At 37.7% G+C, this 26,718-nt stretch overlaps 1 protein-coding gene across 2 annotated transcripts in view; it reads left to right on the plus strand.

The window, feature by feature from the left end:
- The first annotated feature begins 2,632 nt into the window (after window positions 1-2,632).
- The window catches only part of Kif6 (kinesin family member 6), a 359,724-nt gene continuing 335,638 nt past the window's right edge, over window positions 2,633-26,718 (plus strand). Inside the window, exons 1-3 of one of the 2 annotated variants that reach the window (XM_074082264.1) lie at window positions 2,633-2,820; window positions 6,259-6,368; window positions 11,628-11,702. In XM_074082264.1, coding sequence (XP_073938365.1) covers window positions 2,788-2,820; window positions 6,259-6,368; window positions 11,628-11,702 — 218 coding nt within the window. In that variant the 5' untranslated portion in view covers window positions 2,633-2,787. Of the gene's footprint in view, window positions 2,854-6,258; window positions 6,369-11,627; window positions 11,703-26,718 lie in introns of both variants that reach the window. The other variant, XM_074082263.1, reaches the window with a different exon arrangement.

Consider the following 26,718-nt stretch of genomic DNA (forward strand, 5'->3'; position numbering starts at 1 on the left):
CTCCCAAATGGCAGCCTTTGGAAACCATTGATCTGTTTTCTATCCCCTTATTTTTTATTTTTCTAGGATGTCATATAAATGGACATATAGAGAGTATAACTTGTGAATTTGACATCTTTCACTCAGTATAAGAAATTTGAGAGTTCACTAAGTTGTTGAAGGCACCTATAGTTCATTTCTTTTTATTTTATGGAAGTACCAGTTTGTTTGTCTATTGGCTAGATGATGAAGTTTCACTTTGTTTCTAGTTTGGGGCAATTGTGAATAAAATTACTATAAACATTCATATTTACTTTCCTGTGTGAACATTAAGTTTTCACTTCACATGGTTAAGTATCTAGGCAGGCATGGGATTCCTGGGTCATACAGAAATTACATGTATTATGCCATAAGAAACTATGAAATTCTCTTTCAATATGACTGGTCCATCTTGCTTCTGTTCTAGTGATGTTTGAGAGTGCCAGATGCCTGTGTCTGTGCCAGCACCTGCTAGTATCAGTTTCCTTTTCTTATTTTTAGCCATTATAAGAGATGTGAAGTGGTTCTAACTTGTATCTCACTAATGATTAATAACATTGAGCATCTTTTTCATGTAATTATTTGCCAGCCATGTATCCTTGTTGGTGAAGTGTTTGTTCAAATATTTGGGTCATGATCCTCAGTTTTGAAATTTTGATTTTTTTTCCTATTATTGAGTTTTAAAGTTTTTATATATTCTAGATGAAAGTCCTTTATCAGCTTTAGTTTACTCCCAAATTTTCTTGCCTTTTCATTTTCATAGGAGTGTCTTTTCTTCTTTCTTTTTTCTGTGGGACTGGGGTTTGAACTCAGGGCCTTGCACTAGCAAAGCAGGTGCTCCACCTCTTAAGCCACACCTCCAGTCCATTTGGCTGTGACTACTTTGGAGATGGGGGTCTCGCAAACTATTTGTTTGGTCTGACTTTGAACCACAATTTTCTCCATCTAAACCTTCCAAGTAACTGGGATTACAGGTGTAAGCCACTGGCGGCCAGCAGGAGTGTCTTATAAAGATGTTTATGTTGAGACAAGTGTAGATTCACATGCAGTTGTAAAAATAATACAGTTTGCATACCCTGCCCCAAGTTTCCCACAATAGTAACATCTTGCATAACCTTAGTATAGTATCATGACCAGGGAACTGACATAACAGTCATCAGTCTTTTTCAGTGTGCTCATCTGTGTGTTTGTACATTTTGTTCCATGCAGTGCTGTTACGTGTGGATTTCTGTGACCACCACTGCAGTCACATACAGAAGCAAGGACTTCTTTTTGGCCATAGTCACTTTATGCTTTCTCTACCTCCCAGGCAACCACTAATCTTCTCTCCATATCTATAATTTTGTCATTTCAAGAATGTTATGTAAATAGAATCACACAGTATTTAACTTCTGGATTTGGCTTTTTTACTTATGCAATGGAATTCCCTGGAAGTTCATCCAAGATGTTACATATATCCATAGTTCATCACAGTTTGTGTAACCACTCATCAGCGGAAGGACATAGGAGTTGCCTCCAGTTTGGGGAATTATCACAAATTAAGGTGCTACAGATACTCAAGTATATGGTTTTTTTGTTTTGTTTCGTTGGTACTGGGGTTTGAACTCAGGACCTTGCATTTGCTAGGCAAGCACTCTACCACTTGGGCCATGCTCTCAGTCCTTTTTTGCTTTAGTTATTTTTTCAGATAGGGCATCATACTTTTTGCCTAGGCTGGCCTCTACCATGATCTTCCCAGTCTCTACCTCTACAGTACCTGGGATTTCAGATGTGAGTCTGATTGTTTTTGTGTGAAAACAAGTTTTCATTTCTCTGGGATAAATGCCCAAGGGTGTGAATTTGAGGCCAACCTAGGTTACATAGTAAAACCCTGTCTCAAAAACAAAACGAAAAACTCTATCAAATTTTTCCAGAATGTCTGTATCATTATATAGTATATATTTTATATTACAATCTCACCAGTAAAGTATGAGTGAGTCATTGTCTCTGCATCTCTGTCAGCATCATCGGATGTTGTCACTACTTTTTTTTTATTTCAGTCGTTCTGATAGGTGTAAAGTGATATCTCACTGTGGTTTTAATTTATACTTCCCAGGTGGATAATGAGGTTGAACCCTTTTTCAGGTGCTGAGTGCTGGCTGAGGAACCCATGCTTTCTGGAGATGTCTGTTCCATGGGAAGCAGTCCCCCTTCTTGCAGGTTGATCCTCTTACAATAGAGAGCAAGACAGAACCGTGTGCCTACCACTGACCACAGCACTGTCCTTAGCCCTTGCTAGTAAATTTCTTTTGAAAGAGTCATCTCCACGTGGACCCTGGGAGTTTGGCTCAACTCAGGGTTCCCAGCCAGAGTACTACATGTCATACTTCAGGTGCAGTTTTTTTCAATGAATGAGCGATAAATGGCAGGATAACTGTGAAGGCCCAGAGAAAGAGTGTGTCAAGAATCCACTCAAGGTAAGGTACTCCTTGACTCCTTTAAGCGCTGGTCCCAGACCATTGCTGGTGCGCATGCGCCTCGCTCTCCATTCTGCCCCTCCTCAGCCCCGCCCCTCAGCCCCCCCACCCCCCACACCCCCGCCCTCCTGCCGGACCCTCCGCATCCGTGACCAATTAGGGCGAGGAGGCGGGGTCCCAGTTGCCGCGGTGCAACTTGGGTAGCATCCCTAGTTACTGTTGCTAAGGCTGCGGGTCTCCCTATTTAGTGGGAGTGGAAGTCTTGGGAGCCAGGGACAGAGCGAGATCAAGGGTCAGTGCAGAGCCAGAGGAGATGGTGAAGCAGACGATCCAGATTTTCGCGAGGGTAAAGCCCCCCGCCCGGAAGCACCAACCAGGGGTACGGGCCACAGCAGCACGGGCACCGGCGCCGCGGGTCTGCACGCTGGGGACGGGAGGCGGGGAAGACTGCGGGGGGCGGGGGGGGGGGTGCGGGCTGCGGGGAAGGGCCCTGGGCGTCCGGATACCGCGTACGCTGAGCCCCAGAAGCAATAGCACGCTGTCAGGGACGTGGCCAACAGACACGCAGCTCACTCGCCACCCGCTCAGCCCTGGGGGCGCAGCCAGACCCTGCCAGGAGCCAGTTGTCCTGCGCCTGGCCACGTGCGCACTGGGGCACACTCACGTGGACTACGCCTGACCACACACAGCACTTGCACCTTCCTACAGCTACACAAACACACGCGTACGGGGAAAATACGTGCAAGCAAGAGATGCATGTTTATAAATGTCTGAAATGATACAAATAGAAACAAATACACAAATATACAGATATTCAGTACATTGCATGCAGTGGGCTCTCAGGAATTTCTTGTCATTTTGCAACATAAACACCATCCTTGACATATACTCATTGTAGATTTATATTGAGAGAGATGTTTCTGCACTGGGACATAAATACACGTACACCCTTCATTCAGAAAACGTAAGAATTTACTATATGCTTCCTCTAGTGTACTAAATCCAGAAGATGACAAGGAATGTTAAAGCAGTCTCCTTGCTTTGAGCAGAAATACTGTGCGCTCTTCTTAAATATTTCAGAACATTGTATTCTCCGCCTAAAAAGGAGCAGTTATTCTTAACATGTCTTGAGAAATTGCCACCAGATAGGTGCTTTATCTGTATCAGCTCTGATTCTCACAAGAACCCTGCAGGTTGGTGTCCTTCTCCTCATTTTACAGATGAGGAAACGCAGTCTTTAAATAGTGTGCCTAGGGCACAGTCTGGTGAGTAACAGAACTGTGAGTTTAAGGGCTTTTTTTTTGTTCCAAAGCTAGCCCCTCTTCGGGCAAAAAATATTTTTGTGACTTCCACAGTGAGAATGTAGGCAAGGGCAATTTTGAGTCTTATTTCTGAGTGTCTGGAATGCATATATTTATAATGTTTTATTTCTTCCAGATTTACATTGTGTATACGTGTAACATCACAGCACCTCATAATTTAGCATTTGCCTCATGTTACTTATATACTCAAAACAAGGAGCATGTATCTTTGTCATTCTCATCCTCAGTCCTTTTTCTCATGAAATACATTTAGGAGAAGATGCAAGAAGAGACTCCAAAGAAAATTAAAAGGAATGAAACAGTATACAAAGAATCATGTATAGCTTTCAATTTTATCTCCTCTTACAATTGTTTTCATGAAGGTTTTTAAAGTGCACATATAAAGTATATTGTGTGTAATATTCAGCTCTAGATTATTAACTAAAATGCTAAGTATACACCGACTAGACAGTTAGTAACATGCTTATGTTTGGCAAAGCGAGGAGGGGAGAGACGGGAGAGTTGCGGAGTTGATGGAGAGTTTTGGATTTAATATTGAACTTCTACTTTCACTAAAACGCAGTGTCTAGATATTTTAATGTGCCTCCTTCCACATTTCTTGGGTGAGTCTGTGCAGTGGATTGTTTGATCATCCAGAAGGCATTTTCAGTTGTCATTGCATTTTCATGAAGTCAGATTCTTACTCAGATACATACCATTATGCGTGCTACATAAATGTATACACAAAAAGAAGAGAACAGGAATGAACAAATACTGAGTTAGTGATCCCTGTCTCCTTTAGAAAATCCATATTTTAGCGCTATAGCTTCTTGCCCCCAAAAGACTATGTGGTTGTTTCTCATAATTCATTCTTGCATTTTTTCTGTCTTCTCTCCTAAAAAATGACCATCCTATCTCAGATAACAAATATTTTCATGAGTAAGGGTAGAAAGCCATTATATTACTTTAAAGTTGGCTGACTCTAAGGGTCTTTCTTAATGCCTCAAAGAATGGCTTAATCAGGAGGGTGTTCGATCATTGTTCCTACTTCAGTCAATTTTTTTCTGTCTGCTGATGTTTAGCAGATATTTTTTTTAGCATGTATGCCACTCCTCACTCCTGTGTTTCTTGTATATGCTGCTTTCACTCACTTGTCTTGCTATTAAACTTTCTTTTTTGTGTAGTAACATATAGGATATACTTTTTTAAAAATGGCTTTTGAGAAAATCTAGCCAGAAAACCACAAACCCAATGCCATTACTCTCCAAATAACTTTACTTTACAGGATGACTTTTTTAACTGACATTTTCACATTTTAAATGAAAGTTTTCGATGAAAATCTGCTTAGGAAATTAGTCATACTTTCTAGAGACTTGGGTAGGCTTTTACTTATTTGGGAATATGACTTTTTCCCCATAATCAAGCATCTAAATGGGTCTTAAACAGGAAGTATTGCCTGAAGAAAGAATTTTATTACCTGGGGAGAGACAAGAAGTCTTTAAAAAAAAAAACTCTCTAAATGTAGTGACTAACTTTTTATGGTGCATTACAAAATACTTCCATTTCCATTACATCATTTGATCCCCCCAGCAATCTTTGAAGGGAGGAAATTCTGTTTTCCTCATTTTATGTATAAGGAACTTGATTCTGAAGGTGGCGGCTGGTCACACAACTGGTAAAGTGAGCTAAGCACTTAGACTTCAAATCTTAGACTTTTCCTTATTCCTCATGATTTCTTTATAGGCTTGAGTCCTAACTTTACTGGCCAATAAATAAAAGAGTAGGTAACCAAGAAGAGAAACTGAGAATGCTACAGTTGTCAGGGCTTTGATTAAAGCTTTCTATTTCCATATTAGCTTAGAGAGGCCAAGTGATTCCTCCCTTGCCAATTACTGGCTGAGCTGGAGTGGAAACCTTTAAAGTAACATCAAAGACATGAAGTGCACATGCCTTTTGAAAGCACATGTCTTATCAAATGCTTGAACTTTTGGACATAACTTAAGTTTGAACATTCTTGTAAGCTCTCTGAAAAAGCTCAGACTTTGTCCTTGTATCTCTGAGTTTAGTAGTGTGTAAGTGCTGAGGAATCCTTACTGGTTGTAGTAAAATGTCAATTTATGACACAATATAAAATCAATACTTAAATAGGTTTCAGGGCTATTTGTTTTCAATGACAATGAGTTATTCAAATGCTCAAATGGTAGCTAGAAGGAATAGTAGAATAGCAAATAATGTATCATTTAAAGATTATGTGAGCTTTGATACAGCATTGGTTTAGATTTTACCTCTTGTTCAGTATTTTAAAAATATTTGTTTGAGCCCATACACAGTTCAAAGACAACTATCCAAATTATACTGCCTTATGATGTTTGCTCTTAAAAGTACAGTTTTTATGCCATTACAGTGCAAAGCATAATAACATGGTCAGAGTTCAAGTTGGAATTTTGCCAGTTTACATTCATGTGTTGTCTTGATTTTTACAGATTTATTCCATAGACGAAGATGAAAAATTAACATCTAGCTTGGAGATTATCTTACCGCGTGATTTGGCAGATGGATTTGTGAATAATAAACGAGAAATCTACAAATTTAAGTAAGTTGATCTTTTTTTCTTCTGCATTCCTGTTTCATTATTGAATTAACTCTTGTCTTGCTTCAATATCCACTGTGAAATCATTAGCCCCATTTCTGTGGACAAAGTAGTACAGTGGTCTCATCTAATAGATAGAACTCAAGGTTACCATTGTTTTGAAGGTTGAAAAGAGGTATATTTCTGTATCTGAGATTAATCCCAAGATTCTAGCCTTTCCTTACTGCTTAAGTTTCTCTGGTATTATCCTTTCTTCTACTTACCCCAATATGATGTAGCCTTTACAGGAAGTGCCAATGCAGGAGTAAGCTAAAGGTGAGACCTTAGGGCATAATCTGTGTTCTGTTTGAGTGAGCCTTCTTTATTACAGAAATGATACATAGATCTCATATGAACATACATACACTTGTTATTTGTGATGTCCAGTATAACAGCCACGGGTCACTATATAAAATATATGAAGGATTTTGAGAATGCAAAACATATCAAGGTTTTCATATTGATTATATATTATAATGATAAAATTTTGGATATATTGGATTAGAATATAATTAACTTTACTTTTTTTTTACTTCTTTTAATAACATGGCTACTAGAGCATTTTTACTCACATATACTTTCACATATATGAATTGTATTATATTTATCTTCAGAAGTGCTGGACTGTGAGGTTCAGGTGAAAAGCTGAACAGCCACCCCTGGATAGTCATTAGTGCCTTTGATCCAAATGCTCTTCTGATAGCCAGGCTTTGCGCTGGGGAGGGGTGTGGGTGATAGCTATTTCTTTTTCTTTATTCCCCAGTTTAGATTGAGCCATTCCTTTTAATCTCCACTTTTGATTTCTGGAGAAGTTTGAGCCCAAGTAAAATGCATTCATGATCTCTGACCCAAACTTTAATGGTAGATTATTTTGGCCCAGCTGAAGATCCAAGTTTGAGACTATTTCTGCTCTGGTCCTCTGAATAAAACTATCCCAGATATTTTTTGGGTTTTTTATGTTCTCTCTTGTTCTCTCTCTCTCTCTCTCATTTGAGGATCAAACTAGGCCTTTGCATGCTAAGCACATGCTCTACCACTAAGCTGCACCCCCAGCCCCTCTCTTTTTCTTTTAAAATTCTTATTTTCTCTCTTTCTTTTTCTGTGTTACCAAGAGATAAAGAGTCTTTATAACTCTGCCTTTTGCTTCTCAGATCTACATATACATATATATATACATGGAAGGAAATATATATGTATTTCCTGTATTTCCTTCCATATTTACTCATCTCATACAAGCAGGTATTGCTAAGACATTGCTGCATAGTGAGGTTGTCCTTAACTTGATTTTGTGACTCCCATCGTCTTTCATTATATCTTTTAAGGAGTAATTCTATAATACATGATCTGCTTTTTCTCTATACTCTTTCTTTCACTGATGTAAGCATATAGCATATATTAATAGCTATAACTTTATGGCCAATCTCTATAAAGCAACAATTTGCTAAAACATTTTAATCAGCATGATTCCATTAGATTAAGAACAATTGACCATGCCTGTATCTATTGACCTTTTCAAAATATCTTTTAAATTATATAGATACAAGGGGGTGGGGGCAGGGGGGAGAAATGAACCAAGCCTTGTATGCACATATGAATAATAAAAGAAAAATGAAAAAAAAAAATTATATAGATACAAATAGAGATGCATTTAAACATATACTTACTGAAAAAGAACCACCTGCTTATTTTTAATCTCTTGACTCTAGATTAAAAATATTGGTTTTACTATTTAACATGCAAATTAATAAAATATCAATGTATACATATATTCAGAAATACGTATTTAAGCATTTTAAAGGCTTCAGTCAATTAATTAATCAATAACTAAATATCCACTGTATGCTCTTTTCATTGCTAGGATTCAGCAGGGAACATGCCAAAGTTCCTGCTCTTATAGAGTTTATGTTTTAGTAGGAGAAGATACACAAGTCTGATAATAGCAAAACGTATGCCAGGGCATGTTAAGCATTGTGGAGAAAAACAAGGCATAGAGGAGGAATGAAGGATGCTGGGATGAGGTAAAAGGGACATTTGGAGGAAGACTAGAAGAAGGTGAGGAAGATGACCATTCCAACAGTTGAGGGATGGGGATTCAAGGCCAAGGAAATAGTGAGAATTAAGTCCCTAAGATGGGAGAGTGCCCGGTATGTTTTAGGAAAGGTAATGGGACCCTCAGAGGTGGATAGAGTAAGTAAGGGGCAAATGGGAAGAAGATAGATCAAAGGGGCACAGAGTGGCCAGAGCATATGGAACTCTCTGAGTCACAGTGAGCATTCAAGTTTTTCCCCATGTGCCATTGGAAAGAAAAGGAGGGTTGTAAGCAGAAGAAAGAAATTTTCTCACTTATATTTTAGTAGTATCATTCTTGATGACATGTGGAAAATAAACCATAAGGGGACAGAGAAGTCTGGTGATAGCTTGGACCATGGTGGTAGCAGTGGAAATGTTGAGAAACAGTCGGTCCTCCATATCTGTAGTGCAACATCCACAGATCCAACCAACCTGTTGATTGCAAATATTTGAAAAAGGTGTGGCTTTGCTAATCATGTACAGATCTTTTTTTTCTTCTCATCACTCCATAAACAATACAGAATCACAACTATTTAGGTAGCATTTAATTGTATATGATCTAGCAATAATTTAAAGCATACAGAGAGGGTACATAGATTATATGCAAATATTATACTAGTTATATAGGGGGCGTGAGCATCTGTGGGTTTTAGTATCTGAGGGGGGCCTGGAACATTGAGGATACTGAGGGATGGCTGCAATTGGTTCCTGGGTGTATTTTGAAACTCAGAGCTGTTAGTGTTTGTCTGTGAACTGATTATAGAATATAATAGAAAGACAGGAATCAAGAGTGCCCAAGGAGTTTTGGACTGAACACTTAGGATGGACTTGTCAGTTACAAGGATGAGGAAGATTCCAGGAAGAACAATTTGGGGTAGGACGAGATTAGCATATACTTAGCTTGAAATGGAGTTTAGAAAAAGCCTATATAACTTCTTCATAAATAAAAGGACTTCCTAGGAATCAGGAAATCCAAGTAATGTCTTAAGTTGTATTATTGATGATCTTTAGGATCATGAGTCATTTCTCTCTGTGAACCTCAACTCCATCCTCTCTAAGTGATTAGACTGAATTTGTTACAACCCTTCCTAAATCTATTATTCTATTTTGCTATTCAGTGGTTTTCAGAACAGAGCTGATCAAAATGCCTTTTCAGGTGGCTATGCAAGTGTGTTGTATAAAATAAAATATTTGGGATGATGATATTGGATGTATAATATGCAGTGGATGATTTATTATAAACTTTGATGTTTAAATCGTCATTCTAAAATGTTTGGGGAGAAGCCAATAAATAGAGGGATCTGGATTATTTGGTTCTACTGCCTGTTATTTTCAATAGTGGAGGTTGTCATTTTTCCCAAGGAATCCAATAAACTATAGGTATTGTACTGAAATTACAAATTAGTTTAATTTAAACTTTATTAGAGTACCTGATCCATGGGAGTATATATTTGTGAAGTGAACAGGTCAATTAGTATATAAACATGCTACAATTAATTTTACATAAGCTACCTTCCAAAATATGTTCTTTGTGTAATTCAGTGCCTTTAAAATTTTTCCTACCATGTCTTTTGATTATATGGTAATAAATATAATTCCTATTAGTCAAGTAAGGGCTTAGCGAATGGCTAATTGATTCACTTGATCACTACCAAGTGAAAAGAGGCCAACCAGCCTTCTATCTCAGCAGTCTCCCCAAAGGCACTGCTAGGCACTGCTAGAAGTCTTGCTCAGACATTGCAGTAGGCATGCTCCAAACAGCATGCTATGCAGCAGCCACGGTGTGTGGGCCTCTGTGTGGTGGTGGTGCTCACGTCTGAAGCTATGGCATGTATATAGAATTTTGAGGAGTGGTCTTGGTACAAGAACAGTAAATACTGCTGACTAAAATATAATCTTGCCTGCCAAATGCCTTAGAATACCACTTTGTATACTTCATTATTTGCTTCTTTAAAGCAGAGGTTGATGAGATAGGGATCTTTTGAAGTTTAATGTTGGTTAAAGACAATGAATTTCTTTCTATGTTATGTTTTCATTCTGGCTCTACAGATTTCTGGATTCCTCAGTAATAAAAACCATTTTACACTTCACCTGCAATCTCTAATTTAACATGCACCCAGGTGACTTGTATAGGCAGGCACTTAGACCAGAAGTTCCTAACCCACTCTGAAAGCTACTTAGGATGCCCTCAAAGTTTTCATTTAAAGTTTTTGCTTTAAAGCCCCCCCTTCTACAATTTTTATTTTGAAAAATTTAAATATACAGAAAATGTGGAAAACAACCCAATCAATACTCATACTTTATCTTTGTGACACTTATGCCTTTACTAACATTTTGTCCTATTTACTTTCTCTCACTCTCTAATTGTGATATTTTAGTGGGAGCCATGCTGGCTGGTCGTACCTTACCTCTCTGTAAAAGATTGCAACAGTGTGTGTCTCCTACCTGCAAGTATTCCACTGTACTGTGATCCTCTACTGAACTAAGTTGCATTGGCACTGCAAGAAAAGTGACACTGACACCATGCTACCCCATTCCCCTGCTCATTGCCAATCTGATAAAGACTTCTCTTTGCAGAACAGATTGATCTTAATTTAATTTTTGACTTTTGAATCATGGTCAACAAAATAAAACAAATCCATCCTGGGAATTAAGTTGTTGTTACTTAGATACAGAACCTCACTAGTAGAAAATAAACTTAAGTTAAAAATTTTTAAATTCTGTAATCATACAATTCACAGTTGCATTCTTTTCTCACAGGTCAGACATCAGAAGTTTGTTGGCTGTTTACATCCTGTTCTTGAGTTTCCATTCCATGCAGTTATCTAGATTTGAATTTGATGCCAATTGCAGACACTGTCCCTCTTGAGAGCAAAAAACACACAGTTTATTATTTGTCTCAAAGCTACTGCAGTTTTTCAGAAGGATTGATTGTGCAGATCTTGTCAAAGCAATACTGTTTACCCACCATTCGTATACAGGAATACAACAGCACAGTGTGGGGGGATCACAGTGCAAACATTGTGTTAAGTTAGGTAAGCCCAGTGATATAAATGTGGAGCCATCTGCAGAGCTTTTAGGAAAACAAGATTTATTAACCCAATAGTGTTTGACAGCTCAGCTTTTAAATAATTAACCATTTTCATATTGCAGGTTCCAAAGGATTTTTGATCAGGATGCAAAGCAAGATATCATTTTTGAAGTCATTGCCAAACCCGTTGCTGAGAGGTAGGAATTCCCAGATTTTCTTCAGTGGGGTCATAGTTTTTCATATTACCTTCCTTCCTCAGATAATTGTAGCAATGTGATTTAGTATATGAATAATATGCTCAGGCTTCAAGGCATTTAATGATGACAGTTTTAATACCTTCCGTTCATAAAGCCATTTGATTTAGACTTATATTCTTTCTGAGCCTCAAAACAAACCAGTAACATAGACAGAAGAGCTGCTATTATTCTCAATTTAAAAGATGCATAAACCAAGGATTGCAAAGACTGACACTGCTTAGGGTGGCATGGCAAGTGGTAGCAGAGACCTAGGTGGTTTTCTAGCTGTTATTTCTACACTCTTTCCTTAGTTCAATATTTCAAACGTAAGGCTAGATGGGCAAAGAATAAGATCTGAGTGGCACCTGGGAGGCCAAATGATGGTATACATCAGGGTCATTTCAAAGCTAGGCTCTTACATTTGCTTCAGTATATCCAAACAATTCCAGGCTGCTGACCACTAGAGCCAAGCTCACATGACAATACTGAACAAATCAAAGTGTCACCTTGTTACTGTATCTTGGCAACGTCTCCTTAGGACTAGACACTAGAGTCCTCTAATAAGCACACTGACCTCTTGTAAGGAATCTATATGGAAAACTATTAATAAAGCTGCTTTATGATCCAGAAATCATTTAGATGATTTTAATGACCTAATAATCCCTAGATATGTCCATCCTTACAGTTAAGATGAAAGCTGTATCTGCTAAGTGAACCCAATTTTCAGGTCCACTAATACCCTTACTTTGCTGGCTTATATTGCTGGAAATACATTACCATACTTTGTTTCTCAAATTCTTACATTATGAATCCTGCTCAAACCGAGTCCTTCTCCTTTAACAGTCTTCCTTCATTGGGGCAAATGTAATCAAGTAGGCTTTAACCATTTCAGTTATAGTTACAATCTGGTAACACCTCTTTAAGTTCTGATTTCCTTGATCAGATGTCAAACACTTCTACAATTCCCTTCCTTTTAGCAATCATTTTGGGTTAGGTTACTTTTCAGATAGACAGTCTTGTGTTTTATTTTGAAACTTCCTAAAATCATTTAGGGAGGGGACCCTGAATGTTACATGTATGCTCAGGTTGTTCTCTTGGTGACTCCCTCTCCCATCTTGACCCTACCTTCTCCTCCACCTCCATAGTATTTGATATGTCTACTATTTTGGCACAGTTGATTATTCCATTTATCTTGAAACACTTTCTTCATTTGAATTCTAAGATGCCACACCCTCCAGGTTTTCCAGGGACCACACTTAGCCACCTCTTAGCTAATTTGCTTAGTTTTAAATGTAGACAGTAACCATTTGCTCCTGTTGTGCCCTCTGCCTATCATTCTCTTCCCTTAGAAGTCTGCATCTGCATTGTTGCTTCCTTAGTGACCTCAAGTCTACACAAAGGCCACTTTCTCGGTGAGGCCTTCCTTGATGACCCTACACTCTTTTACACTTCATGCCATGCTGTAGTTCTTTCACCACTGACATACTAAATAGGTTGGTTATTTATTAGGTGCTTTTTGTCTGTCTGTCTCCACCAGAATGAAAGCTCCACAAAAGCAGGAACTTTGTTTTGTTCGCTATCTTGACCAGGATACCCAACTGACAAGAACTTTAAAATGTCAGGCAAGGACATTATTATTCAGGAAGTTCAGTTTGATATTTGAGGGCTGTAGCAACAGAAATAGAAGGGTTTTATCTATTTATTATTTTATTTTTTATTTATTATTTTTTATCTATTATTTTATTATTTATTTTTTATAATTTTTTTTATTATTTATTTATCTATTACAACCATTACATAAGGTTTGCTACTCTTCCTATCTTATTTTTCCCATTTATAACAATTTCTTTATTTCTTTTCTTGCTTTTCACTGATTTGACTATGCTTGTCATTGTTGTTGCTGTTTTTCATTTTCTCCTGCAAGTTGTTCATTATACTTCAACACCTCTAGTTTAAATTCAGGTGTTTAAACTTATTTGTATTTTTCTCAATATCTTAAAATCTCCCTCTCCTCTCCCCTCCCCTTCTCTCTCCTCCCCTCCTCTTCTCTCCTCTCCCCTCCCCTCTTTAGGAACACTTCCTGGTACAAAATATGGGCCCACTAAACAGGTCATCTAAAGTTGTTTTATCAGGTTAATATATCTTAGTTTAATTCTGGTTACTGTATATAATTCAAGCTAAATAAAATTACTCATATTTCTTTCTAAAACTTTACAATTCAGGAATCTCACTAGTATTACTTATCTTTTCCTACTTTGTCCAAATCAGTGATATTAGGCTGCATATGACATGGTACATGGGTGGAGAGAAGTTGTAAAGCTTATGTTTTCTATCATTGGCAATTAAGTAAAAGAATATTTGTGAATAGTACCTCTCCACTAAGAAATACTTCATCATGCTGCCCTGATAAACTTTGGTTTTGATGAATTATTTATTGGCAACTTATAAAAATGACCTTTATCATATGAATTTTCCTCATTGATTTTTGGATGACTTTTTATGATAAATTTTAGCAAGCCCACAAGTATGTAAGGCATTGAAGTATATGAATGTTTATTGTTTTGTTTTATATTTTATCTGGTTTTATGTGTCACAAACTTGAGTACATTGATCCCTGAAATGTGTGGTAATATATCAGAGAATGTTTAAAGTCATAAACCAACGTGGCACATCATCCTGGGGTGTCAATGTCACTTAAAGATTTAGGAAGGAAAACTTTAAAGGCTAGGGCTTTTTGAGGCCTTATCACATGCATCTGTAAATCTGCAAAATTCCAATTTTCCAATAGAACTAATTATATGTATTTTCTAAAAGTTTTGGGTTTAAGAAATTTACTTCTTGTGCCATGAGTGATTTGGAAAGATGTGAAGGCTTGAAATCTTGGATAATCATGGTGTGGTTTGACCAAAATGAATAGGGTGCTTACTGTCAGGAGGGCTGAGTACATCATGGCATAGGCCCCTAGCTGGTGTGGACAGCTAAGGCATCTGCAGCTCAACAAGGCCAACAGGTTGGCTTTTAAAAAGCTACCAATCACCTTCTGAATCATTACTTTTAAACTTTGGTTTCACCAATGATTGGCACTATTGAGACAGCCTTTCAGTTTATAAAAGGAGAAGGTAAAGGGGAAAAGAAAGCTCCCAGTGCCATCATCTCAGACTTGGAGAAAATGATTGAATACTTGTGTGCCTGTGTTCTGTCTGGGTAGGAGATCAGTGCTCGTGGATGGGGTTTTCTCATGGTAGAGGGGGCAGTACTTACTACATGCTCACTGGGGCCAGGGCCAAGGCTCCTCTGGGTCTCGCCTGCTGCTCTTCAGGAAAGTAGCTTTTCTGATGATGCATAGTATGTCCAGTCTTGCACCACAGCGGGAGAAGACATCCTGCACCTTCAAGACAAGAAGGCCAGAATGGGGAAGGAGGACCACAAAAGAATAGTCAAAAGTACCTTATGAGTCTGTTATTCACCCTAGTGACTCACACATTTACCTCGTCTGGCTAAAACATATTTGGCATCAAATAGAATAATCTAATTCTTGCTCAGTCCTGTGACTAACACTATGTGACTTTGGGTCAGAAATATCTCTTCTAAATCAGTTATCCCTTCTGAGAAAGGAGAATCCTAATAATACCATGTTTTCACAAGGTGGTTTGAGAATAAAAAAGAACAATGCATATGAATGTAGTTTGTTAACATCATGCCCTATTCAACTTAATAGATATGAAAAATTAGAAATGTTTTTCTCTGTTCCATTTTAAAAATAAGCCCAGTGACTTGGTCTCATTCTAGACCAAGATAGAATAGGCATACTTTTCTCTATTCCTCTCACTGATTATAGTTTAAAACTCTGGACATTTTATTTAAAAAAGACTCAGAAAGGAAGAAAAGAAAATAGATTAGCTAGGGACCTTAGACCTGAGGAACAACATGGTGGTGAGTTACCTGCGTTTTTTTCCTCCTTATATATCCTGGACTGAATGCTGAAGAAACTAGCACCCCAGAAATAACAGTGGCTTCAGACAAAAATGTCAAGAACAGCCTTTCCTCAGCCAGAAGGGGCAGCCAACCTAGCAAGACAGTAAACTTTTGGATATTAACTGCCTTGCTCTATCCACAGACCCTGTCAGCAAAGGCCTGACTGTAACAAGGTCCCTATCCCCTACTGCTAGGTTATCAGAGAAGAAGGCATGGGAATACTTTCACTCTAACTTAGAGGTAACACTTCCCCATCCCCAAATAAGCTGTCAGTAGATGACATAGGGGTCCCTGAAATTCACCACCATCCAGAAGTAACAAGGCCTTCCCAACCTTGCTGCATAGTCAGTGAACAGTAACAGGATGCCCTTCCCTTTCCCATCTAAGGAGGTATCAGTTGAGCCCTCAAAGAAAGCCTGAAATCTCACCTCTATCCAGCAGGAATGAGTCCCCCCACAGATGCAAAGAGAGGCAGAGTGAGGAACCTGGGCCTTTGCCTTAACTGGTATTATGAGGCTGAACCCATCCTCCCCCCAAAAAAATACTAGTGTAGTGTTAGAGGAAACCTGCTAAAACAGAAATTTTACGTATGATATAGAGGCTTATAACTTAATACCTAAAATATCCAGGATATAACTGAAAATCAGTATCATACCAAAACCCATGAAAATACCAACTTGCCTAAAGGAAACAATCAACAGATTTCACAACATAGATAACCCAAGACTTGGAAAGATCTCATAAGGATTTGAAGGGTAGTCACTATAAAAATGCTTCAGTGAGAAATGATGAGCATGCATGAAACCAATGAAAAGATACAAAGCCTCAGCACAGAAACACAAGACAAAAAGACAAATCAAATGGGAATATTCAAACTGAAGAGTACAATAACCAAAATGAAAACATGATGGATGAGATCAATAGCAGCAAGCAGAGATCAGAGTAAGGAGCTAATGTGAAGGCAGAACAAAAGAAATTACCCAACTTTAAGAACAGAAAGAAAACAGACTCAAAAAAACTGAAGAGAACTTCAAGGATCTATGTGAACTATAGTAAAAGATCTAAGACTTATGTCATCAAGAGTCTCAAAAGGAGGAGAAAGAGGGTAGGAATGAAAAGTACCCAGAGAATTAATGGCTAATAAATCTCCACATTTGGCAAAAGGCAAACCCCTAGAGTTGCTAAGAAACTAAGCAAACCCCAAATAGGATAAAGCCACTCCAAGAAAAATGTTCATGTTAAAACAGCACCGAACTGTATACAAACCTGGTGCCAGTGTCAGTTTCCTGGTCTTAATAATGTGCTATCGTTTTGCAGGATGTACCCTGTAATCCTCGGAAAAACAAGATGAAGGATACACAGAGCAACCATTCTGTACTCTATTTGCAACCTCCTGCAAATTTATAATTATTTCAAAGTAAAACATCTGGAAATACTCTCATAAGGATATGTTAGTGTTATTTGTTTTGTGATGCTCTTGGCTGCAGTACACCAGATAATCTAAATCATTCAAGTAGAATTCCCCCTCTATGGGACTCAGGAACACTAATCCCATTTGATATTAACGAAAACATGACCACCAGTAAACATTTTGTTTTTTTGTAAGTTGTATTTCAAACGGAAGACTCTGGTCACCACTGAATTATGCAAAAACTCGTTGACACCCACAGATCCATTCAATTTCCAGCTACTGTGGCACTTCACCAGTTGCATTGTTTATAAATATGTACATGTACTTTCACTTGCTAGTACACTGAACTTCCTGATAACATTGTGCCTCTGGCTTTTGTGATTTTAGTAGTATTCTTAAATTTAAAGTTTTAATTATAACACTATTTCAATTATACTTTCAACTGAGAACATGACTTTTCAATTAAAAATAAAAAGTACTAACATATCAGCTTCAAACTGAAATTAAATAAAATGATGACCTTGACATGCTCTACCAAGATCTTAAGAGGGAATGCAATAAATTTGGAGAAAGGAACAGCAGGGGATCTAACAATCATAGGTTGTATTAAAGATGCACATGTCAAATGCAGATTTTAGTATTATAGGTAAACAAATTATTTTAAATCAGAAAGTCTCTTCTTAAAAATTATTGATCAAGAAGTTGTATGATACCATCATTTTCTTGTATTTTTGATCTTAGAGTTAAAGCTATTGATAATTCATTTGATAAAAATACCTTCAGAAAAAAGGAAGAAAGGCCTGAGAATTGTATGAAACTATTTGAATATAGGTACCATGAGTTCTGTGGCAAGTGTGTACATGTGATGAAAATTACTGGGTCAAAAAGCATTGCTTGAATTGTAAAGTTTTTGGGTTTCCTAAAGAGAGTAAGACAGACTATGGTGGGTCAGAGATGGACTCTCACAAGTGATGCGACTTCTTAGCAAGAAGATCCATATTTTAGGCTGGCGTCTCCCAAAAGCAGATCCTGGGACTAGAATTTCATGGAAGTAAGTTATTTGGGAGGTGAGTCCAGGAAGCACCAGGGGAAGAATGGAGAAGTGAGAAAAGGAAGGAAAGAAAGCCAATACTGGGTACATTAAAGAGCCAGTTACCACTGTGAGCAACTCAATCCCACTCACGTACTCTGAGGGACTGCTAAGAACATGCCTCAAAATGGTCAGACCCAAGAGGCAAAGCAGCTGCAGTATTTAACCACCCGTGTCTGTCATTGGCTGAGGGCTGCCTCCAGAGTGGCAATTCTGTGAGACTTCAGGCTTCACCTGTGCATGCATTAACAGGCACCTCTAGTTAGGAAAAGCATGTGGGTGGAGAGCCACAGATGGTAGCAGTAAGAAGCCCACTGGCATGAGTGGGAACAGAGAGTCCTGAGTAGATAGGTCAGCCTACTGCCAACTTCTGCTACACTTCACCCACATTGCTCCCAGTTGTAGCCTGGAAAGTTCCTGGCTTCTCTCCTCAGTAACTGCCATGACAAAGCAAAAGAAAATTTTGCTTTTTTTCCCCAAAGAAAATAAAACCCCGTGTTATTTGCATCTACATCTTTTTGTGAGGTGTACTCAAAACGGTTATACCAGAAAGGGTAGAAATGAATCAGCACACTAAATTGAGATGATAGCTCTCCTTATTTCTTCCCAATAGTTTGAAATTCACAGTTAGTCACATTTTGCCTGTTAATTCTTGGAAATAATAAGAAACTCTCCTCTTCATAATTCAAAATTCTGTTTTTTACATTGTTATTCCTCAAACACACCAAGTATATTCCCAACTCAGGGCTACTCCCTCTTCTTTCACATGTGCCCCCAATGGGAAAGCCAGGTTTTGCTGCTTATGGATTAAGTACCTACTCTTTTATCTAGGCAGAGGTTCTGAACATGTCGTCCCTATACCAGCAGCACCAACATTGCCTGGGAACTTGTTAGAAATGCAAATCCTGAGCACCCTGATTCAGAACAAGTTGTAGTGCAAGGAGCCCTCCAGGTGACTAGTGCACTATGAAGTTTGAGCTCAAATGGCTTGACATGGGTTCGGGTGATCTTATCCTAACACAGGGTTGGCTTCTCCTGCATAGTAGCGCAGGTTGCTGGGCTCAGAAGGGACTCAGTCACGGTTTATGTGCTGCTGTTTACATTCACAGGACAATGTAACAGTAACAGAGAAATCAGAAACTATTTTGACTACGTTAGGTGCTTAGAGAATTACTTTTTTTTCAGAAATTCAGATGCCCTCTCTAAAGAACCGATGGTGGTCAGCTGTACTAGTACACCGACTCAGACCATGACCTTTGTAGCCTGTAATTGAGGTTCACTGCCCGACTTTAAGCATATACCTGTGGCCTTGGCAAATCATTTAATCTTTCTGTGTCTTGAGTTTCTTTTAATCTTTAAACAGGGAAAATGATACTGTAATATTTACCTTATTTGCCATGACAACCAAGTGAACTACACATGAAAGTTACATCCACCACAAGTACATAATAATATTTGTTCATTAAGTATTGGCTAGTGTCCATTTTTGGCTCCCCATCAACATTATTATAGAAAAAGACTTTTCATTCCTGTTCAGGATTTTACCAAGTTATGAATGTTTTTCTTTATGGATTTTTCCCCTTGATGGTTTTTAAGTTTGGTTTCTTCTGCAGTAGAGGTTTGCAGTTTTGACTCAGATCTTTAAGACTTGAGGATGCATTCACAAATGATTCAGATATTTCTACTTATTATTATTCATCTTAATACCATCCAAAAGAATGATATACAAAGGAAGCAGATAGAATGCAAGGCGTTCTGGAAATCTTCCTGCACAAATATGTAGTGATTTATTATAGCTGGCAAGATTTTTACCACAGTGTTTGAATTTATAATTGACTGAAAAAAGCACAATAATCCTTAAAATATGTTGTTGACATGGTTGGAGGAAAATGCAGTAGTAAATTTGTCCAGTGCCTTGCCACTTCAGATCTCACCGTCCTCATTTTAATCTTCTTTTCCTGGAGAAGAGCTGATTTGGTGGAATTTCTGTCATTCTCATGGAATTTGGGCTTTACTGTTATGCTTATCCATGTGTTTTTGGTCAGAATTTTTAGTGTACTTCTTGACAAATAACAAGAACAAATTTATTTATTGTTATTTGATAACACTAAGAATACATTTCATTTCATGAAGCTCTGCCAATTTCAGAGCACTCTTGTGTATAGTATCTCACTTAACTTGCACAGTAATTGTAAGGATTGATAGGCATTATTACTCTTGTTTTAGATGAGAAAACCAGGGCTCTATGGATTTATTTAACTTTTGCAAAGTCACCCATAATTAGTTGTGGATTTGAGACTAGAATAGATCTTCTTTTTATAGTGTTTTGGTCCTTAAATTACTTTATCACACGCATGTGCTAAAGTACTTGTGATAAACATGTGTGTCATTCAATTTCATTGAAGTAACCCTTGTTAAATTCACCAATGTCATTCACATCACTGAATCAGTGGGCATTTTTCAGTCCTCATTTCCTCCTGGCCATTAGGAACAGGAAAGTCAAATGTTTGATTTGTCCTGGTCAATGAGAGGGAGGGAAAGGAAAGGCAAACTTCCCACCTCCTGGATTTTTTCTTCCCGTGCTCTAGATGCTTATAGTCTCTGTTAGTCCCTTAACCCACCCACATGCTCATATTTCTCCAAATGACATTTTTCCTTTTGTCCCTAAGATGTCTTCATTCAGTATAACTATGCTGAGAAGAAAATACATTCTATAAACTAAACCTTGTTCATCCTTCATTCAGCTAGTATTTATTGAGTGATAAACATACATCAGGCATTGTAAGTAAGTCTTAACTCTTTTAGAGGAATTTGTGCTATTAAAAATAGATCTTTGTTTAGCAAATAAGCTCAAGGCTGATGGAATTTCAAGGTGATGTACTGAAATGAAAGCTATTAGGCTGTACGAGAAGATAAGGGTCCAGTTATGTCATTACCATCTCTACCATCCTCAAAGCTTCTGGAAGGGGAATACTGTCCCACCCACAGTTCCATTGGGAAGTACATTGTGGCCCTGTGACATTGGCCTCTGTAACCATGGCTGATGAGGTCAGAACAAGGGACGGGAGTCAGGGGCAACCATGTGAAGGCTGTTGTGGCTTTGAAGATGAGTCTAGGTCTAGAAGCATTCATTGTCCAAGTGGGAATGAGCTGGGGCCCTCAACTCTTGGCAGTGTTTGTGTGGAGGGGAGAGGGGATGGAATCTGGATAAAGTCAGCTGTGGCAGCAGAAGCTGAAAGGCTATCAGGTAGAGAAGGAGAGTCTGGAGAGATCACTGTGGACTACAAGGGGATGACAGTCATGAGTCTGAGGGACGATGACCCAAAGATAAAGAGAAGGTCCTGAGAGGTCTAGTGGAAATCTCACGCCCTCATAGTCTTACTATTCCCTTCTTTCTCATCAGTTTTTCTTTGTGTAACAAATACATCTAATTATATCAGTTATATTTTATAAGTAGACATGGTCTACTTTGTGACAAACGATGGCCCTAATAAAGATTTAGACATTTCTTTGGAGTTTATATTGAGTGTCCAAATCAAAATGATAGTTGCATAAGTCAAGTTTAATGCTAGACTCAGATAAATTTTTTAAGCCTAGTTCTCTAATGTGAAGTACAGAATTTATATTCTTCACTGGTGACTGAAAGTGAAGCCTAGAAGTTTACTTCTCTCTAAAAATCCTTTAGTGTCTCCACCTCACTCAGATAGAAAGCTCAGCTCCTTAAGAAAGGAAATTGTTTCACAAGAATCATCAGCTAAAATATACCAAAATCTATACTTTGAAATAACTGCCAAAAATTCATCTCAATGTTGTCATAGCCTACAACATCCTTATCCAGTAATAGTTGCATCAATAGGAAGATCTTTCTCAAAAGTATCTAAATTTTTTGTGATATTTGCTAGGAGTGACTGACTTGTTTTTAACTATATCAATTGAACATGAAATTATTAAAAAATACATATTTTGATCTGGTTAATGAATATGTAGAAAAGTAGGTGAGGAAATTTGTATGACAAAGTATATTAATAAAGTATTATTATTTTATCCAGGTGTGGTGGCTCAAGCCTATAATCCTAGCTACTTGGGAGGTGGAGATTAGAAGCATCACAGCTGTAGGCTAGCCTGGGCAAAAAGTTCATGAGATGAGACCCCATCTCAACCCAGGCTGGGTGTGGTGGCATGCATCTGTCATTCCCTACATGGGAATCACAAGTAGGAAGACTGTGGTTCAGGCTGGTCCAAGTATGAAGCGAGACCCTATTTCAAAAATAACCAACACAAAAAGGGCTGGCAGAGTGTCTCAAGTGGTAGAGCACCTGCCTTGCAAGAGTAAGGCCCTGAGTTCAACCCCCAGTATTGCCAAAACTAAATATTATTATTTTTATATTACATAAAATTATAACACCAACATATATATTTGCAACATGGAAGTTTATCATTACTCATGTATTACTATTATCTAATTACCAGTAATCCTTGTAAGTAGAGTACTAAAATATTTTTAAGGGGAAAAAAGCTTTTTCCCTGCATTTTGAACCAGGAGCCCTGCATTTTCGTTGTGTATTGGGCTCCACACTAGTGTAGTCAGCCTGCTGTGGTCCTCTATGATCTGTTCCTCCCTAAATGAAGAGGCCCTTATAATATAGCTTCTCCCCTTATGTTCTCCCCTTTATTTTCTCTGTCTGTAATACTCTTTTCTCAAATACCCACATAGCTTACATTGTCACCTCATTAAAGTCTGCCCAAATGTCACCTTCCCAGTGAGGCCCACCCTGACCACCCTAGCTAAAACTGAAGTATATCCTTCTCTATGCATAGAAACATTCCTGATCCCCCACCACCTTATCCTACAGTTTTTCATAGCACTTATTACTGTCTGAGATGTAATTTACTTATGTACACTGTCTTCTCTGTTATGTCAGCTTCACAAGGCCAGGGATCTTTTTCTGTTCTGTTTGCTGACGATTTCTGAATACCTACAGCAGTGCCAATTCATAGTAGCTACCCAGTGAATATGTGTGGCGTGAACAAAGTCTGAAACCATTAGATAAACATACAGTTTCTGTGTAAGCCAAAATTATTCACATAACAGCAAGATGCTTTCCCTTGTTGTCCAATAGGTAAATGAGATCCTTGATTCTTCAGATTGTTTACAGCTAATGCTTTTGTGTTTTCATCTATTTTAATTAATGAAAATTCCCATTATAGAATCATTCACTCAATGCACACTAATTAAATAGTGTAGTCAAGTAATTATAGTATATTTAGATCCATAAAAGGCTTTAAGAATGCTAAAAACTTTGTTATAAAAGCTACAACAGTTGAAATAAAATGGTTTAATTCTTTCTATACTCGTTAGGAATATTTATCTCTGTGAGACTCTATTTTGCCTCAGTCTACACAATTACAGGCATATGTTCTCACTTAACAGTATCTATTTTCACTGAGTTTGGGTGCCTAGCCAATCATGTTAGGAATGTTCCCATTCATAAATAAATGTTCTTCATCCATTTCTCTGTAGAGATTCAAATGTGTATTTATGAACTTGTGTTCAGTCTCAGGCAATAGAATTTCTAACAATCAGTATTTCTTTTTTTTCTGCTTTGATATTGGTTTACTTTATCATTAGAACACCACATTTTCTTCTCAATGAGATAAAAATCAGGATTATTGTTCCAATTAGGAAGTATACTTTAAAAAACTTTTGTTACATGATACTTCAAAGACATAGAATTACTTTTTTAATAGAAGAAAATTGTACTAGAAGCTGCTGTTCTATCTTTATGTCTGGTAGATGGAGTATTTATATCAGACCAACAAAGAATTTACAGAGAAGCTATCCATTGCTTAAGTAGCACACCAAAACTATTTTTCTATGGGAGATATGATGTAAAAACTTGGCTAGCTTGCTTTTCCCCTTCTCTCCTAGTCTCCTCTGATAGTTCCACTATTGGAAACATATGATATGTGTATGTATATGTATATGTATGTATATATACATATATATACACAAACACACATGTGTGTGTATATGATAATGCTTGTATTTGTATCTATCTTTCACATATGAGAGAAATGTGGCTTGACTGTCTGAACCTGATTTACTTCACTTAACATGGTCTCCAGTTCCTTCCATTTGATTAGCTTCTTTAAAAATAATTAAATTATGGCAATAGTCTCATATCTGATATTAAAATGAAGGCATGGCTCCAAAAATTTCAGTTTCCATGTGATATTAATATTATATATCATATAATATGAATCAAAATTTTAGGGTACTGAGAAGATATTAAGACAGATACTAGCAAGTTGTTTATTCTGTACCTTCCCAATGTGTTTTATCCTGAATATGCCAGTGAACTTTCCAGGTCATATGGGAAAATGACCAATCTAATGTTAGTCTTTAGAATATTTTTCAATTACAAGAGATAGAAACCCACTGCAAAATGAAGAGAAAAGGAATCCATTGGCTTACATGGCTAAGAAGTCTGGAAATCTGTCAATTTTAGTCAGTTTCTTCCATGCTGCTGATGGCTCTAAGTTTACAGGCTTGCACAACTATGATTCTCAAAATAGACATCATCTTTCCTACTGGTTTCAGTAAAATATCCACATGAGCATTCTGAGGGTATCCCCAAAATAATCATGGTCACTAGAGGATGAGGTACTCTGATTACCTTGGCCTCCCCAGTCTGACTGTGAACCATCTGCCCCATTGGAGTCAGAGAGAGGTTGTACCAAAGAACAAGAAGTTGGTGACTGCAGAAGTAGGATAAGAAAACAGTCTGGGAAGGTAAACCTCTTCCCCGCATTAATAGGCAAAATAAATAAAGCCACATCCATTAGAAGACACCTAGGAGATAACTCAGGGTAGATGACTTTTAAGGTTGATTATAGAAAATAATGAATGTCAGCAAAGCTTGACATTTTGGTTGTGCCTTTCTTGGCATCTAACAATTAGCCCATCCTTCTAACTATAAGAGAGGTATAGTTATCATTATATTCGGGGTTGATTATACTTATGCTAGATAAATGGACTAGGTTCCTACTATGTGTCAGTCTTGAAATACTTTGAAAGGGACATTGAACCAAACCAAAATGCATGCCATGAGAAGAAAAGAACGGCATCCCGTTACTTTGAGAAAGTTAAGTGCTTTTAAAAAATTAAGCATACAAAAATTTTATTTAGTTTTAAGGGTTTTTTGTCTTTTGCTTTACTAAAATTATAGAAGTAAGAATAAGCAGAGGAAGAGAGATAGGTATGTCTTTAAGTTCCTTAGAGGTCAGGTTTGAGGTGTTCTGAGACTGATGACTTATGTCTTTTCTCTACCAACCAAGGAGTTTGTCCAATGTTGAGGAGTCAGTGTCTTTATGTGGGGTAGTAGTTCCCAAATGAGTATTGTTACCTACCTCAGTTTAGTCATCGTTTTTTAGTTTATTTATATTGTTTTGCTTAATAGAAATTCAGCCCATGTTCTGCTAAATTGGCCACAGTTTTACACAGTCATCTTAAATGAAGTTAGCTAGGTTCAGAAAGTCAAAGGTCACAAATACAAGCAATATTTTGAAAAACAGGTCACACTAAGGGGAGATCACATACAAGAGAAGGAGGGTAAAACAAGGAAGTTAAGAAGGTGAATGTAGTTGATGTACTTCCCATACAAAAATGAATATAGAATTTTTAAACCTATTAAAATCACCATAAGAAGGGGACTAAGGTAGAAAGGAGAAAAATAGAGGGGATGAACCAATTTGGGTTATAATACATATATACATGGAAATATCACAAGTAAACTCCCTGTATAGCTACTTAAACAAATAAAAAGTTCATTTTATTATAAAAACGAGACCAGGAGGGTAGAAGAGGTCCTGTTTGGGGGGTTGGTCTTGGTGGGATGAAGGAGGATGTGGGGAGAGTGTAAGAGATGAACATGGTGCAAATACTGTGTACTCATGGATATAAGTGGAAAAATGAGACCTGTTGAAACTATTCCAGGGATGGGTAGGGGATAAAGGAGAATGACAGAGGGGGTGAATTCAGCTATGATATACTGTAAGAACTTGTGCAAGTGTCATAATGTACCTACAGTACAAAAATAGTAAACTAAATAAATAATTTTAAAAGTGAGGATCCATTGCTCATTTTCTATCACGGTCCTGCAGGGACTGGATCAGCCTAGCAAGTTCAAGGTTCCTCAGGTCTTCAGGATGAAGTGTCTGTCTTCAGGATGAAGTGTCTGCATCAACAAATAGTATTTTCCCCCCAAAGTACACTGAATATTTTCTTCAAACAGCTTTCCTATTGTTGCAGTTTTTTCTCATAAAAAGTTGAATAGCTGTTTTTCTATAAATGGAATTACCACAAAGCCATCTTTATAAGATTATTTCTTATGTAGATGGAGTACAAATACAGTTCCATTGTCAGATATAGAAATTCTAATAATACTCAAAATTAGGTAGCCCCAAACACTGAAACAACTATACAGGACAAGCTAGGATCA

The sequence above is a fragment of the Castor canadensis genome, chromosome 8 (assembly GCF_047511655.1).
Source record: "Castor canadensis chromosome 8, mCasCan1.hap1v2, whole genome shotgun sequence".
Taxonomy (NCBI): domain Eukaryota; kingdom Metazoa; phylum Chordata; class Mammalia; order Rodentia; family Castoridae; genus Castor; species Castor canadensis.